This window comes from Anopheles funestus, chromosome 3RL (genome assembly GCF_943734845.2).
Source record: "Anopheles funestus chromosome 3RL, idAnoFuneDA-416_04, whole genome shotgun sequence".
Taxonomy (NCBI): Eukaryota; Metazoa; Arthropoda; class Insecta; order Diptera; family Culicidae; genus Anopheles; species Anopheles funestus.
In genome coordinates, this window is record NC_064599.1 from 59,340,518 (window position 1) to 59,356,794 (window position 16,277).

Sequence of the window (16,277 nt, forward strand, 5' to 3'; positions counted from 1 at the left end):
GATAGGCGAGCTGGTGCAGCTATATCGACCATATCAGCAGTAATGCGTTAATACGGGGCCCCCGTTTTGGCGGTTGGTTGCAGCCTGTATTATTGTTTTTGGTACGGATAATGCTCAAGTGTTATTTACTTGCTGCATCTCAGCTAAAGACACCGAGCCGACAAACATCTGCTACTGTTGTGCCTGTACATTTAATACACTAAAAGCTAAACTAGGTGGCTTAGACTTAGAGCACTTGATTTCCAATATAATCCTCGTTCGATGTAACGAATCTAGATTTTGGTTTAAATTATTTAAACAATTATTAAATTATTTAAAAAATAGACATCTTTAACATCTTTCTGCATTTAAGCTAAAAAAAAACCTTTTAAACCTCATCAAAATTCAAGATCTTATCTTCTTTGAATAAAACAAAACAAACACACAACAAACGCTTTCTCATTGATGCAGCATGAGGTAAATTTTCTTCCAAACAACAAAAATCCACCCACCTATTAGCTGGTAGAAAATAGCGCTGTTGGTTCGCAACAAAACCTGCGTTTGTAATCGTTAAGATATTTACCGCTAAAATCCTATTTTTTTCCCCACTCTTTTTCGTGGGACATTTGGGGAGTTCCTTGCCGGTAGCTTACGGCATCTGGGATATCGAACCCGCATCCGGATCGCTGCTGTCCCTGAGTAGGCGTTTCCGTTTCCGTTCCGTGTTGGAACAAATGGGTAAAGATAGTGACTTTTATTTTTTCTTCTTTGGACATTTCTGTGTCGAATCATGTCGCCATGTACAAACATTCGGACGGCAGAAACCATTGAACCTCGTAGTGTCCATCGGTAGGGTGAAGATGTTGTCAAACGGTGTTCTAAAAATGGATCCACCTTTTGCCAGAAATGTAAATGTTTTGATTGTCTTCATTCAAACGTCGCTTATCTGCGCAAGAATGGGCGTGAGTCATTGGGTTCGTTGGAAACATATTAATGACTTTGTGAGCTTTTAGTTTTATGCGCTTTTGCGACATGTCATCTTTGACCATCATAAATTTGTACACCATGTTCGATAACATATTTATGAGGAGTCTGTCATTGGGAATGTTTTTTTCACAAAATTTTGTGATAAATCAGACTAAAGAACATGAAATGTAATCTAAAACATCCCTCCTACATACATGAAGCACCTGACCAAACAAGAAGCGCCACGTGGTTTGGAAGAACTAAACCATAAGTCATACACCGTGCCATGTGCCGACGATCATAAAAATCGATCGATACCATCCACAATCTGTACGATTCGTGTTTCACGGCCACACACAAATACCGCCATCGATTTGTCCATGAATTTCTGGACGACCTGATGGATGAAACTATGTAGCAAGCGGAAAGACCAGTTCCGGTAGAAGCAAACTAGCAGGGACGCTTCGTGAGACCACTTCTGGGTCATAAATTTGTGCTTCCACCGGTCAGTCACTACCTGTTATGCTGCTTTACTATAGCTGGACTAAATTGCTCTCCGAAAGGTGCAAGATTTTGTAGTGGAGGTCGTAAAACGTATAGCAAAAAAAACTAGGAAAACGACTCCAAGAATCCATCCACAAATCCCCTAGGATATATCCTCATGTCGATGACTTTACTTTGTGCGCTTCCACGTCATCGAACGTCCGGATGGTTGCCGATCGTCTATCAAGAATCTTTACGATCCTAAGGGACCTCCAACCAACGGTCGGGGGCAACTGGCGTGCATTACCTTTCTGAGTGATGTCGTTGTTGATGTCGCGAATTCCTCGCGACATTCGACAGGCGCCACCAGAGTGTCGTCGTGTTTTTCGTTCACAAATTCCAGACATTCCTTGGATCACTGTTGACTTTTTGCTTTGTAAACGGGCCCCAACTGTCCGTAGGTTTCCTTGTGTAAAATGATGGCAATTTTTGTTACTTTTCTTTGAATATTGTTGCCATTGGCCGGCTCACCAGCAAATCATGATGACGGCGTTGTTTTGACAGGAGGAAAAGGCCTCCCTATCAAGTGAGCAGCGGGGATAAAAATGGAACTCGATGGGAAGAGATGCGGGGGGGGGGGGCGTTTTGGGGGGCAGGGTTGCGGTGAAAGAATGGAAAATTCGACCCCAAAATAGCAACGCCTATAATAGCAGCGACGGTGCGACGGTGTCGGTGTAGCTGGCATTCTTCGCTCGGGGCAAGGACGTTTCGACCAAAGTGGATCCAAATTGGCTGCCAGTACTGTTTTTTTTGTTGTTGTTTTTCTTAAAAACGAAACCTCACCAGAGAAATGCTGGTTGTGGAATAGTGCGTGTAAAACATCAAATTCTCAAACGGAATATAAGTTGGGGAAAAAATGCCCAACTGTCACCCACAACGTGTGGACATAAAATTTATAGCAAACTAATTGGTGTACGAGAAAGAATTCGATATTCAATTGGTACCACCCCCGCATCTCCCGCTTCTCGCGGTGGGTGTATATTTCCTTCACCAGTTAAACACGTGCAATAAACAAGCTTGACTGGGTGCTGAAAACCGAAATCGCTCGCTTCTCATGTTAGCAATCTGTAGTCATCATCATTAAATTAAGAAGTGTGATTATATTTTTAAAATTAGCCTACAGTTGTTTTGCGTATGAATAATCCACAGTGTTCTGGCTATTTGTAGCAAGCAGCGAAGAAGTGATGTTTTGTTGGATCTGTCATATCAGCTGTCATTTTATAGCGACTTTAATTTTTCGTTGTTTTTTTTTGGTGAGAGTAATTCCTAGATGGATCTCCTGGGAGACATTTAAGTCGCCAGGGAATTGGACAAAAAATAGCCACTTTTCGTGCCCACTGGTCCATTAATATTGATGCGTTGCATTAGTCCAGTCGTCGAGTGACCTTCGAATTGTTCTTCGGCGAACTCATGTCACCATGAAGAAGCAATATGATTGACATCAATCGGCAGAAAGGCATGGATGGTTTGCAACTTTGAAGGAAGAACACTCAGGGGCTTGACAAGATCCTTGACAGGTACAGGCGGGTGGTCGATGTCGTTTTGAACCGTCTTCGCAAGAGCTAATCAATCATTCGCAAAATTTTCGGCAATTTAAGATGTGAGTCCATAAAACAGCTCCGGGCACTGAGAATGTTATAGCATCACTTCGGGATAGCGGTGTATTCTTTCACTTTTCACTTTTACAATTTGCAAAGGTGAAGAGGATCAGCTCGTAGATCCAAGGTGAGAAATCTTGCGTACACAATCCAGTACGGGGCGGTAAAAAAAGTGCCATAAATGTGCCTATCCTAATGTCTTCGGGTGGTAAATGAACAATTCGCACATGTGCGCTGAATGGTATGTAGCTCTTAACATCCTGCTGTCAACGTCACAGCAAGAGATGTGGAACCCATTCGCCACCTCCGTTGGCGATTCAGATTCTCGAGACCTGTAGCCAGTGTTCCAAGGTGCAAAAACAGAAACTCAAAAAATTCACCATTAAAATAATCGCCGCAAAGAAACCATTAAATTTTCAACTGCCTGTGGCATGAGATGTTTGTCAGCGATGACCGGTGCGCTTTTATCAGTGTCAATCGTTGGAGGCAGAAAAGAAATATGAATGAATAAAAAAAAACGTAAACCTGTTTAGCTAATGGTCGATTTTTATGGTAGTAGTCTTCCATACTCATTTCGGCTCGCGCCACCCTAGGACGTCTACCAATACGCATAATCTATTCGAACATTCGCTTGATTACACAGAAATCGGTGGGTTTACTGGGAAGCTCTTGCGTCAAAGCAACGCATAGTGCATCTACTGGGAGGAGCAGAACGATTATAAAACGTCTGCAGGTGGTTGTATACACATCCGATGCAAAACATCAAAATAAACGAGAGGTCACTTCTAAGTGTCGTCCAATTATGGCACCACGGGAAGAAATGGATAGAAATATTGTTTGTCCGTCCGACAGCTTCTGCCATACCCGCCTTCGAACAGGCGCAGCGCGCAATGTACCAACGCACACAGTCGGTGTGTTCCGTCATGTTTAATTAGGTTCTCGGCAATCGACGTGGCGTAGTGTGCGTGCGTAATAAGTTCGCGTGATCGGTAGATAAGCATCGGGTTTTGCGAACGCATTGTTTTACGATTACGATTGGTGCGTGTACCGCGCTGTTTCACCGGTGTATCGACGGCCAGATGCGATCGTGAGACCGTTCCCGAGTGACTGCTCGAACATCCGGCAAGCTGCAAGTGCGTGTCGTGGTGCGTGGAACTCCGGCCTGTGCAGTAGTAGTGTGGGAGCAGTGTGAGAAGTGGCCTCGGACCATAAACTGGTCCCGTTTCTTATCGAGGCTGCTCACGTGACCGATGTGTCGATGCAATGATGACGACTCGCCTTGCGCGCTCGCGCTCGTGAGCGAACGATCGAACAAACAAACTCGAAGCTTTTGCGGACGATCATTAAGATCGGTGATCATAATGAAGACATTTACGAGCAAATCGGTTTTTTTGTGGTTTACTGGTATGAGGGAGTTACGAGATGTGCGCTTAAAATAGTGCTTCTCTGGATTTGAAACTTTTAAAAGCATTAAAATGAAACTAATGCCTTTTATCCTGATTTACACCGGCGCGAGCACTCGAAACTTGGAAGGAACTCAATGCCTTATCAACTCGATCGATTCACGCGTTGAGTGGTGCAATAGATTAGTCAGGCCATTTCGTTTTCGATTCGAGCAGTTGTGCAACGTTAAAAACAAATTTACCAAGAAGATAATGTCCCGACGAGAAAAAAAAAAATCACCAAAAAAACGAGGTGGCATCGAAGCGAAACTAGTTTAACTGCTTTTACCCTCACCGTGGCGTGGGATTTCGTTTTTGGAATTTATTATTTTCATCTCCTCCACATTTCGTCGCTAAAAATGCTGTGCTATCAATTTTGCAAATTTGTGTACCGGTGTGCAATAAAAAAAAAGAACCCCCGCAAACAGCATTGGCAATCGAAAGAACCAATCACCACGGATGTGGTGAATCTTCATTCCCAATTCAGCTCAGGAGTTATGTCGTTGTTTTTTATAATCGGCACGATGGAATTCAAACCGAGCTTTTGTTTTTATTGACCTGCCTGAGATTGTACAAAGTAGAAAAGCAGCACCGGAATGTTTATTATAAGCTGATATGCCGATAATTGGTATTGGTTGTTAATCAATTTTACACGCCCGCGCATCAGGCTGCCCTACTGATCATCGAGTTCAAGTAGGGGTGTGTTACGTACACACTGTGTACAGAACGAGGAAGAGAATAGCCCGCGATGGTCGGCTTTATCTTTATTGGTGACGCTCCACTCCGTACTCCATACGACCGTGCGGGCAGAAGAATTTACGACGGCTCTTGGGCTCATCCAAGCTTTACGACGAGCGGGTCAGGTCAGATTGCACTAGAGAATTGATCACTTTCTTGCTAGTGCTGGTGATGGTCGTGTTAATCGCATGGAGAAACACCGTTGATGTACACCGGGACGCGTGTTGCGTGTCCGTACGGTGCTGATGAGTGGGAAATACATAATCATCGACCATTTAGTATGACTGCTTTATTAGTACCTGTATTGTCGTATTAGCCTCCCAAGTGGATTGAGAAGAGTCGTTGCAAAATCGAACCATTTCTCAATTAAAAAAGAACACTGTTTTATGAACTTCAAAAAAAGAAGGAATTCCAGGATTTGAATAGCTTGTTGTCCAAATCCTTGAACTCAAGCTCAATTAATTTAAAACAAGACTTAGTATTCTCAAACTGTTTTGCGCCGAGAACTCTGTGCTGAACCTTTCCTTCCAAAGACTCTCGATCTCAAACAGTCTCACAGTGAACTTTGACTCAAGTGGACGTTTAATTCTACAGCTACTCGAACAAGCGTCCAAAACGACACTTTAAACACACCCATTAATGTCAAATGCACCGGTCTCGTGTGGACATGTGTAGCACTTTATGGAGCAAAGCCTAACCTGTCCGCATGCGCAGCAAAATCATGAATCTCCAAAGGACCCGAGACTTAGACCAGACATTGGAAACGATGGCGCACACAATCTGCAATCGATGATGATGGCGCTGTTGACGATGCGTAATGAAAGCCAACGATCGAACGCAACGATCAGGACTGGTTCGTATGGCGGATGGCTGCGACTAGCAAAGCGCCGGGAGACATGTGAACAATTTGTCGATATTACGTCGTCCAAGCATGGTTCCGTCTCCGTATGCTGGCATGAATCGAGGATAATTAAAAGCGAGAAGCAGGTTAGCGGGGTTGGATATGGGCTGGACGGATGAACCCTTTTGCGCGATAAATCACTCGCCGCAAGTGACTGGAGACGGCGACAACGACGACGGCATACGACGACGAATGCGATTTGTAGTACTTGCGAGCGACAAATGCGACTCCATGTCCACCGTCGTCATCGTGGAGACACCGTTGCCGGACATCAGCGGGGTTCAATTATGTAAATTGAGCAAGAGTTCGAATTGTTTCCGAACCAAAGCAGTTCGAGCAGTGGGAAAAGTTCTCGACGTACACTAGACTTGGCCGTGTTTCTTTTAGCCGTTCTACAGTAAGAAGCAAAACAAAACAGGCACGCGGCATGCGGCTAGCATAATAAGGATGTAAAATCGAGCCGGCTGCGTGTTCACTTGTGTGCTTTGCCGGACACTTTCTTTCATTTTTTCCGCAAAGAGCGGATTAATTACCCTGGCCAGCGCATCAGCTGACAGAACCTGTTGCCCTGTGACTGTTGCGTAATACTCGCCGGTCGATTTAGTTTCGCTTTGATTAGTTTTTGTTCTTTCATTGCCGCACGCATTCACGGCACGGATGATAAAGCGAACCGAACGAAATGACCCTGGTTAATGTGTTGAAGTGAGCTTACCGGAATCTGGTGCTGCAGGAAACTTTTGCACCAGCGTTGCATCAAATTCAATTTTAATTATGCACGAAAGTGCACTACCATCCCTTGTCTATCTGGCCGCTTCGCTTGGGGACAGATTTTGCTAATGGATGCTGCCGCAATTCAGCGGTTTGCCGGTTGCGGCCATGCTGGGGCAGATCCCTGCGGGTGGGCTTGGGGTTCTAATTCTAATTATAATTAAATCAAACATACTTCAAGTTACTACGTGTTAGTAGGTCACTGGTGCTTTGGAATCGGTATGTTGATTTTTTTTCTTTTCGCTTTCGGAAAATCCCTTCGTGTGAGATACGTAGGAAGGAAGTCGCTTAGGATGGCAGGGTGTAGTAACTGGATATGGGTCGGGTAATTGAATAATGCTTCGGTGAAGGCAAGGGAGCTTGGCCGGTGGAAAGCTGTGACCATTGCCATCACAAGAAGGATGGTTTGCGGTTATCAAAATCACACCATCAGTATGCATCTTTGCGGTTGTTCGATCGAAGATTGTACTCCATACGGTGTCAATTTGGTTGGGTTGTCCCGTAAGTAATATTACTTTTTTATTTTACTACCTTTCTAATATTTTTGAGCTCATTGCATGATCGAGGTTCTTTGTATCTTGGGTCTTCAGACCTTAATCATTACCACATCTCCATTAAAAATTCGTTCATTGCACGACCAGCACACCGGAGACTGACTTGTAGCGCCATCTATCATTGTCCTTCCATACATAAGAGGAGACAAATTTTTCACATAGTTCATGCCTGAGTACTAGAAGTATCTCTCTCTCTTCTTTAACAGCTTACAGGTCACGCCGGCCATTTCTGGCTTACTAGACTTATTTTTACTACGTAGCCGGATAGGCAGTCCTTGCTACGGGGGGACGGTCCGGATGGGATTTGAACCCGGTCCGGCCGTGTGGACTGGCGCCGTTTATCATATGCACCATCGGGCCGCCCCTACTAGAAGTATCAATATTTTATATAGATCCAGTTTCGACCTTGGCAATAAATATTCTGAGTGAAGAAATATCCTCACACGGATTTCTGATCAATAAATATATTTTTTTTATTTGGAATTCTTTATTAAAGGGAAATTTTACGTAAACAAAAGGTTATTATTAACCACTCCGTTTACTCTAAATGTTGACTCTTCAGATCTGTCAATACATGAAATAGTAATCTATCTGAACATATCACAGAACATGCTTTGTATGTGCAATTAAAGCTTAAAAAAAACCATAATATTTTTTCCAACTAAAAACAAAACTTTTTTAACAACCCATACCATCCGTGTACCGTCAATTTAATCTGAAGAATGATATGCCTACCGACCAGCGCAGCATCCTTGAGATGATGTATTACCATACCAATCAGGACCTTACTGCTTCATTCATTCAGTTATGTTTTGATGCGATATTTTTGTTCTTTCCAAAAAGTGTGACAAAATTAACTTCCCTCAACCGAAAACGCAAACAAACTCCACAATCAACTCTATCTACATATTAATGGAATTATAAATGCACGCAGCAGCAGCAGGTTTTTGGGCGTCATTTTCGGTTCAATAATAAATGAACACACGGGCAGAGCGTGATCATCTTCTTCGGCGCCTCGCGCTTCGTATCGGTTGAGGGCAGGCAGAGAATTAAATTAATGTTCCAACAAATCAATTTCACGAAAAAAAAATCGTTTCCTTTTCAAATCCTGTTCCAAGAGTTGGGGGTTTTATTATGTATTTTTAGGTGTTTTTTTGTTTTGCTGAGTATATTTTCTACATCCCACTGGATAAGACGATCAGAGCTTGTGGTGCACATTTGCATAAGCAACTCAAGTACAAAAGTGCGATTCGCAAACGTCCCATATGTACGGTTGGAGACGAATGGCCAAACGATAGAGGCAGGCCTTGGTGCGACAGGATATGTGGCAGTTTTGCAACACGGATCGATAAAGTTTTTAGCTGCATGCTTATGCAGTTCTGCATGTTTTTTTTTCTCTCATTCCATCCCAAGCAAACGTGCAATCGACTTATCTGACTCTGGAGATGGGAACTCCTTATCGGTTGTGGCGCTTGTGCTTAACTTCTTCTGCATCTTGGGGGTTTTGGCTTGCGGATAAAATAAGTTTCCCTTTCTTTTTGTTGTGTGCGTATTGGATTTTATGCTTTTGTGTGCATACTTAACTGGTCGCTTTTTTAATATGCTTCGTTGTTGCTTTTATTTTCCTCTGTATCTATCTCTCTCTCTCTCTTTTACATATTTTTTGTTCGTGATATAGGCGGATGGAGAACAAATTTTTCCACCAGCAGCCAATTTAAATCTTGGCTCAAAAGATGCTCCTCCTCGTACTATTCTCCTCGACGGTACTACGGTCGCTTTTCATTGCTGCTCGGTTTCCCAAAACAACTCGCGCAAAAGTTGGATTTTAAATGTTGGAGAACCATGTTGTAACGGGGAAAAAAGTAGCTCCAGCTGGCAGCTGGTTTATGAAAGGAAGGGTAAATGTAGATCAGCTGGAACGGCAGCATATTGGGTGAACCATGGAAGTTAGGGCCAGAAGTTTGGAACCGATTACAGCATCGCAAATCTAATAAAATCGCTCATTGCGTCTGACATCTTCGTCCTTTGCCGGTTGCGAATCGGTACGGTCCACCCATTTTTTGCCCCGTTTGCGAAAGGAAGGATGTTTTTCTCACAGGGACCCACAACGCTTATTAGCCGGCCCAGCTGTTTGCTTTCCCTGAGCGTAGAAGGCTTGGAGTGGGACCAAAAAAGGGGCCGGGACGGTGTATATTCATGGATGAAATTAGAATATTGAATCTCCGAGTGTTTTCGGTAGCAAACGGGGAAAAAGTGAAAATAAGAAAGCAACAACAAAAAAAATCAACAAGAGGGAAAAATTCTAAAAAGTTTCACATACAACCATGTCAGTGGAGGCTAAACCCTTACCGGGGAAGGTTTGCTGAAACTCCACTCCGCTCCAGGACTCCCGTAACACTCCCGTGTTCGACGGGATCGTCGAAAATTGCCCTGAATTATGCTCACGTCCATCCATGATGGGGAATCCTCCTTTCAGTTCACTTCCCCCCACCCGTCGAAATGGTCGTCTCGACACTCGGCAACGAGCACGAGGCAGTTTCGCGATGCCGAGGCTCATTTAAAATTAATCGCACCGGAGTTCTATTTTCGTAGTGTCATGCACACGGCGAGGCCCCGGCCCGAGAGAGTGCGCGCGCGAATCGCGTGAATCCATCCAGCCTCCGGGGGCCAATCGATCCGACAGCCCTTCCAAATGTATCGAGAGCACGGATGGGTGTCTCGAGATTTGTCGAGTTTGTAGTGTTTGTGGGGGGTTTTATTTTTTTATGTTTATCATTTGATTTCACCTTCGCTCGCAATGATGGAAGCGAAATTAATTCAATCACATAGCATCATGATTGCGAATCGCCATTCACTGTTGATGTGACGGAAACCGAGCAAAACTGGGATTGGTGGATCGATTTGGAGCATAGAACATTATCTAAACAAATCGTTATCGACTATTTTTTACGAAGGTGGTCGAATGCAGTGACCTGAGCTTTTCTTCCAGTCCTTTCCGGAAACATCTCCATCGTACGAAACAATTGACGGTCGCATGAAATATGGAACTATTACAGGGGTTTTCAATGCGAATATAGAGTAAAATTTCCCCTTAAATTACAATTATTAAGAATAAACGTATGGAAAATGAGTGGCGTAATAAGAATGATGGAGTTCTCTTGGTGTTGGAATCTTCAAATTAAAAATATAAGAAAAGCTATAATCGTGTCTAAAAGCTTCAAACTATTAGAGCAAATACTAAGACAACAGTGCGTGAAAAAATACAGGACATAGACCGAAATACTGTGAATCAAGCTCTCGTCCAATAACCTTCAAATATTGGGTAGAGGTGTAGTTTGCAGTTCGAGCGAGAAATTTGGAAAAATTTCTGGATTCTTTTCAAGATGAAATCTTTACAAAAAGCTTGAGAAAGTCGAAAATATTACATTTTTTACATCTCATACGTTTATGGTGTAAATAGAATAGAATCCGGTTGGCATAGAATGTTAATGCATAAAAGCATCTTAAAATTATTGATAAGGAAAACCGCCAGGATCAGGCGAAAAGCACTGCTGCTGCTGGAATGTTCCTGAACCACAAGAAATTTCTGGGGCCTCTTTTCCCGGAAGCATTGTAATCGAGTTTTGGGATTTCGGTAGTTTGCCGTTTGACCTGATTTGGTTCGTTTATTTGACCCGCGCGTCCAGCAGCAGAATGCACCGCGTGCACACGGATGAAAAATGGATGAAATTCTCGGTTCTTTGGTTAGTGCATCTTTTTTTTCTCTCTTTCTCTCTCTCTCTGGCAGGCGTTGCAGGCGTACCACAAAACGAACCTGCGGCAACGTACGAAGCGCTTGTTTGGCTTGGCTGGTTTATGGTTTGGGGAATCTGGGAATCTGAAGAAATTTCGGCTAGCACACATTTTCTCCTTGTATTGCATGCGAACGGAACGGCACAAGCACCGGGTTTCGAGACGAACCGACATTTTGCTTGGCAAAAGAATTTTCCCACACACCGTTGTGCAGCACCGGATGTGCCGCGTTGCGCTGCGCACGGGAAAGGAAAGTGTGGAAAAGTTTTATTACAACCCGTACCCATTTGCCATGGCCGTGTGTCGAAGTTACACGATACCGGTGACTCGGGCACGGTGAAAGTGTTTGTGCCGAAAGGACCGAAGTTTGTGCCGAACTTGCATCAAGTTCAAGAGCAACGAGAATGGTTCCCTAACCCCTTAGGCAATGGTTTCCGTTGGCACAAGTGTTGAGGATTGATTTTTGCAATTTTGCCCCTTTATTCCTATCCCTGTCCCATAATCAACCATGTTCCATGTTTTGACCTTCGGGCCATTTTCCTTCCCAAACCGTACCGTTAGAGAGAGACAGAGAGCAACAGAAAACGGGACGAGAAAATCGTACGGGAACGTCCGGTTTTGGCAAACGGGCGGAAATGCTTGGTAGGACGAGAGGAGCACAGGGGACAGAGCGCAAACAAGGAGCGGAAGTGAAGCAACAGAAGATTGTCCTTGCCTTCGAGGGATGGCCGAGTTCTAGATTTATGCACTCCCATCAACATTCCCGGATGCTCGGACGCTTTCGCATACTGGGAGTCGGTGCGTTTTGTCTTGCGTTTAGTGCCGAGTGTCGACTACTCATCTCGTGCACTAGACGTACACGTACACACCCAATCGGTGTGTGTGTGGTACGGTGAACGGTGATTATTGGCACATTAGTAGTGGCGTTGCGTTGACGGTGATGCTGATTATTAGCCCCGGTGACGAGCAGGATGACGATGATTGACAACCTGACTGGTCCGTGTACGCTGGCGGTGCTAGTGAACCTCCAAGTGTGTGGTTCAGTGTTGGACAGCTCACCGTAACGTGAGCTTCGGAACGGATTTCACTTTCACCCGGGGTGTCCGGGCCGGGAGGAGCTTTACACGTTAATTGAAAATGTTTATAGCTCATCAACTAAAACTACATCGCACTATAAATGGGGCACCAACCAAAGGCTGGGCTCCTTATCATCTCGTACTGGTAGTTTAAGAGCAGCATTAAATAGATGTGTTTTTTGTTAACGGTAATATATTTTAAATACATCATAAAGGTGGTCTAAATGAGTGTGAAACCTGTGTTAAACACTCGTTCACCTAAGCGACACATTACCTAACCTTAAAACTCATCCAACATTTTCCTCTTCAGGAAGGTCGTTAGTTTTAGATGGCACCTATTTTTGTGCGATGTACTACGAAATATCACACGGTCATGATCATGTTTATTCCCATTCCTCCAAAAAAACAAAAAAACTGCAAAAAACGAGTTCCCAACATTTATTCCCTTGCGTACCGAGAAATTCAGACATTCGCACACCGACGACCGACCGGATGCGATTAATTAGGCAACTGGTGTTACAGCTCGCGCTCATTACACTTACCATGCGAACGTCGGGCAGGGCACTGAGACCGAGTCCTTCCAGCACGATCTCCTGCAGCTTGGTGTGGTTGATGGCCGCGCCGGAAGTGGACGCTCCATCGGCACCACCATCGTCACGGTCACTAATAATACTGTCAGCGTCGACATCCGCACCCGGCATGTGACCGATGGTGGCGGCGGACGTCCGAAATGCAGCACGGGACACTGTCTGACTATCACAGATAACTAGGAACAACAGGAACGACAGGAATTTGGATACTCGCAGCAAACCCCTCCGGATATTCTGGGCACTCCGTGGGCAGTAATGGTGATGATGTGGATAACTGTAAGTGTGTTGCTTTGCCGGTACCGGTGTGTGTAGTGTCCGTTTGAAGCCCACAGCAAGCAGTATGTCATCGTCGGCCGGGGACGCATCGCCCGAACCCATACTGCGGCCGGGATTGGAGTGACTGGTGGCTATTAGCCTGGAATTGCTACTGACACGCATCATCGTGACACTGTTACGCGATTGTGCATTGCTTTCCACTGCATGAAACTGTCACTGTTTACACCTGCTAGGCAAGCGCTGTAGTATACGCGCGTTCACTCGCTCGCCAATCACTAGCGCGTCTGTTGGAACACTTGCAAACTTGAACAAAAGGTCAAATGCTGTAGTATAAGAAAGAAAAACATAAAATTATGACTCAACATTCATAATGCCACTATAAATCTACTATCTCCGTGCATAAGATAGTTAGGATGTAGTGGTAGTGTCACACGATCGTTCGATCGATGTCGTCCGGTTTGACCCCACGCGTTTTCACTCGATTCTTGAGCGATCGAGTTCACATTCACATGTACGCATAGTGTTGTTGGGAGAGGTAGTAATCACGCCGCGCACGAAACCAAATGCTGTGCGGGCGGACCAGAGGAACAGTAGAAAAAAAAAGAGTGCGGTTGTGTGACACACCAGACGCGTCCAAATGCGGTCAAAGTAAGTGCAAACCCTTCCTCTGAGGTGGAGGTCCACCTATAAAGCGGCAGTGAGAGTCTTATACGCGGTTTGTACACTGATTACAATTATACTTTCAAATGGCTGGCGTTTTCGCCCGGTACAAACGTCTGCCAGGTTCGTATCCAATTCTCCACCTTTGGGATACACTCTCACATACATACATGTACAAAAACACTTGTAGACGGGGGAGCATGGGAATTGTGTTATGCAAATTGTTTGTTGCTTTAACACCAAGGTGGCGCGTCCCCGTCGCGTTTCGTCAATAATCCCTGCCGGCTATGCCGATGTTCTTGTTTCGTGTTCAGCCGGAGAGATGCGGTACCCTTTGCTTCCCTGAGGAGCAGCACCCTTAATGGTGGTCGCAAGCAAACAACCACCAATTTGCTCCTAATTTTCACTTGTTTTAGGCACCAGATAAACGTCTGTGTTGAAAAGGACTCAAGAAAAGTGCTCTCAAAATTTGCCTTGAAGTTTTTGTTTTTTTTTCTTCAGAATATTTGAGGTCGAAACGAGTAACTTTTGACGCATTCAAACACCGTCGCACTGAACCAACCCGATAAAGATCTTGAAAGGCGTCTCGAACGAGGCGTTTTTCAATAAACGATTTTTTTTCGGAAAGAAAAGCCGGAAAGAGAATCCAGAGAAAAAAGGCAAAATAAATAATTCGGTGTCTTGTTTTAGCCGACGTGTCTTCCTCATCACAGCGCGAACTTTAGCAACACATTCTACTTGACTCGTTCGTTCGATCATACCGTGCACCATCCTGTTACCATGGATACAATCACCATCTTTCTGGCTATGTGATATTTAATTCTTCTTTTACATCACTGCTGCACCGCACCAGACCGCGGCAGTGCATCAAGTTTCACGATCTGTATCGAACGATTCAACATACCAACTAAACAAAAATAAAAAAAACACACGTCAACACTCACACTTGCTTACCACTTTTCGCAGTACGTTACGCGTAAAAGATGCTGCGAAAAACTTTACAAACGAGCTTGACGAAAGCTGGTGCCCAAATTTTTCGATACGCCGATGTTGTGGTTGTTTCTTATCGCGGAAGTGATTCTCATTCCGGTGCCGGTGCGAGAACCCCGGATTCACTTGTTTCCGTACCTTACTTAGCACCTTCAAAATTTCACCTTCAGCACGTGTTTTGTTAATTTTCGTTTCGTTTTACTCGATGGGTCGATATGCGGGCCAGTTAGCTCTAGTAGTCGTTTGTGTGTTTTTGTGTTGTTTAATTATATCTTCCTAATGCACATTGCCGTTTTCGGGATTTTCCTTTCGATCTCGGAATTAGCGCGATCGCGACTGCTTGATTTGGCGGAGAACCGCGCGAACGAACCGCACCGTCGGAATTGTCGATTTGAACTCGAAGTCGACGAGGGCTCGGAACACGAATGAAATATCTGCTGGCCAGACACGAGCGAGCCCTTGGCGCGATTTGTGATTGCAGGGGTCGCTACATTCGTTTGGATCGTTTAGTTATGTTGTAAATTGATTATTTTTGAATTGTGTTTTACATATTGTGTTGTTATTGCTTATAAAACACAAAATTAATATTCTTTCACTAAAGTACCTACTAAAAAATAAATAAAAAATACGGAATATGAAATTTGCGTAAATTTTATCATAGTTAACTAATCTAACTAATCTTTTCCTTCATTGTAGTTGACGCTTTTGCAACAAAATGTTTATATTGATTTGGACTTGTTGCAGCCTTTGTTATTATTCCCTTAAAAAATATCGCTCTTTAAAAATCGTATTGAAAACCCTGCTTTTTAGCATAAAACGAACCCAGAAAGCCGAAGATTCACCGAAGCTGCTTCGTGCTCAGTTTACAGTGCCTGCTAAAAGTTTATCGACTGTGCATAGATTTCAAAAGCCAACTCATTTGGAAGGTTCGTAATTAATAATTACATTTACTTAATAAATATAATAATCAAACAAAGCAATACACTCTGTATTCATTGAGCTATTGATACTCTTCAGTATGACGAATAGTTAGTAGTAATTGATTCCTTAGGCAATAGTTTTAAATCTCAATGAGGGTATTACTAATTATTGAAAATAATGACTGAATGGATAATAATGAATAATGAATAGGCTGACGCATGATGAGTCAAATAATTTTTCTCACTTTCTCATGAGTGAAGTGAAATTGGATAGGAAATACATATTTGTTGTTAATTAATAGAACAAAATTAGCGCTGTTTACTGTTTCTGCTCCCTTTAAGTACAATTATTATTCGCATCAATGCTGTCACATTTGTGTCATTAAGCTGCACTAGGATTCTTGTCCATTTTGAACCGTAGTCGTTTGTCTGAGTGATGGATTTTTTTTCGTGGATTCATACAAGTTTCCCACCGACTCACCAT

General features: G+C 43.8%; 1 protein-coding gene across 5 annotated transcripts in view; it reads right to left on the minus strand.

Annotated features, from left to right (window-relative positions):
• LOC125768368 (transforming growth factor beta-1 proprotein) overlaps positions 1-15,376 on the minus strand; it is a 33,874-nt gene extending 18,498 nt beyond the window's left edge. The window contains exons 1-2 of one of the 5 annotated variants that reach the window (XM_049435924.1): positions 15,012-15,376; positions 12,900-13,546 (exon numbers count right to left, since the gene is read on the minus strand). In XM_049435924.1, the coding sequence (XP_049291881.1) occupies positions 12,900-13,388 (489 nt within the window). In that variant the 5' untranslated portion in view covers positions 13,389-13,546; positions 15,012-15,376. Of the gene's footprint in view, positions 1-12,899; positions 13,547-14,787 lie in introns of all 5 variants that reach the window. The other 4 variants (XM_049435921.1, XM_049435923.1, XM_049435919.1 and 1 more) reach the window with 4 other exon arrangements.
• Positions 15,377-16,277: the final 901 nt, after the last annotated feature.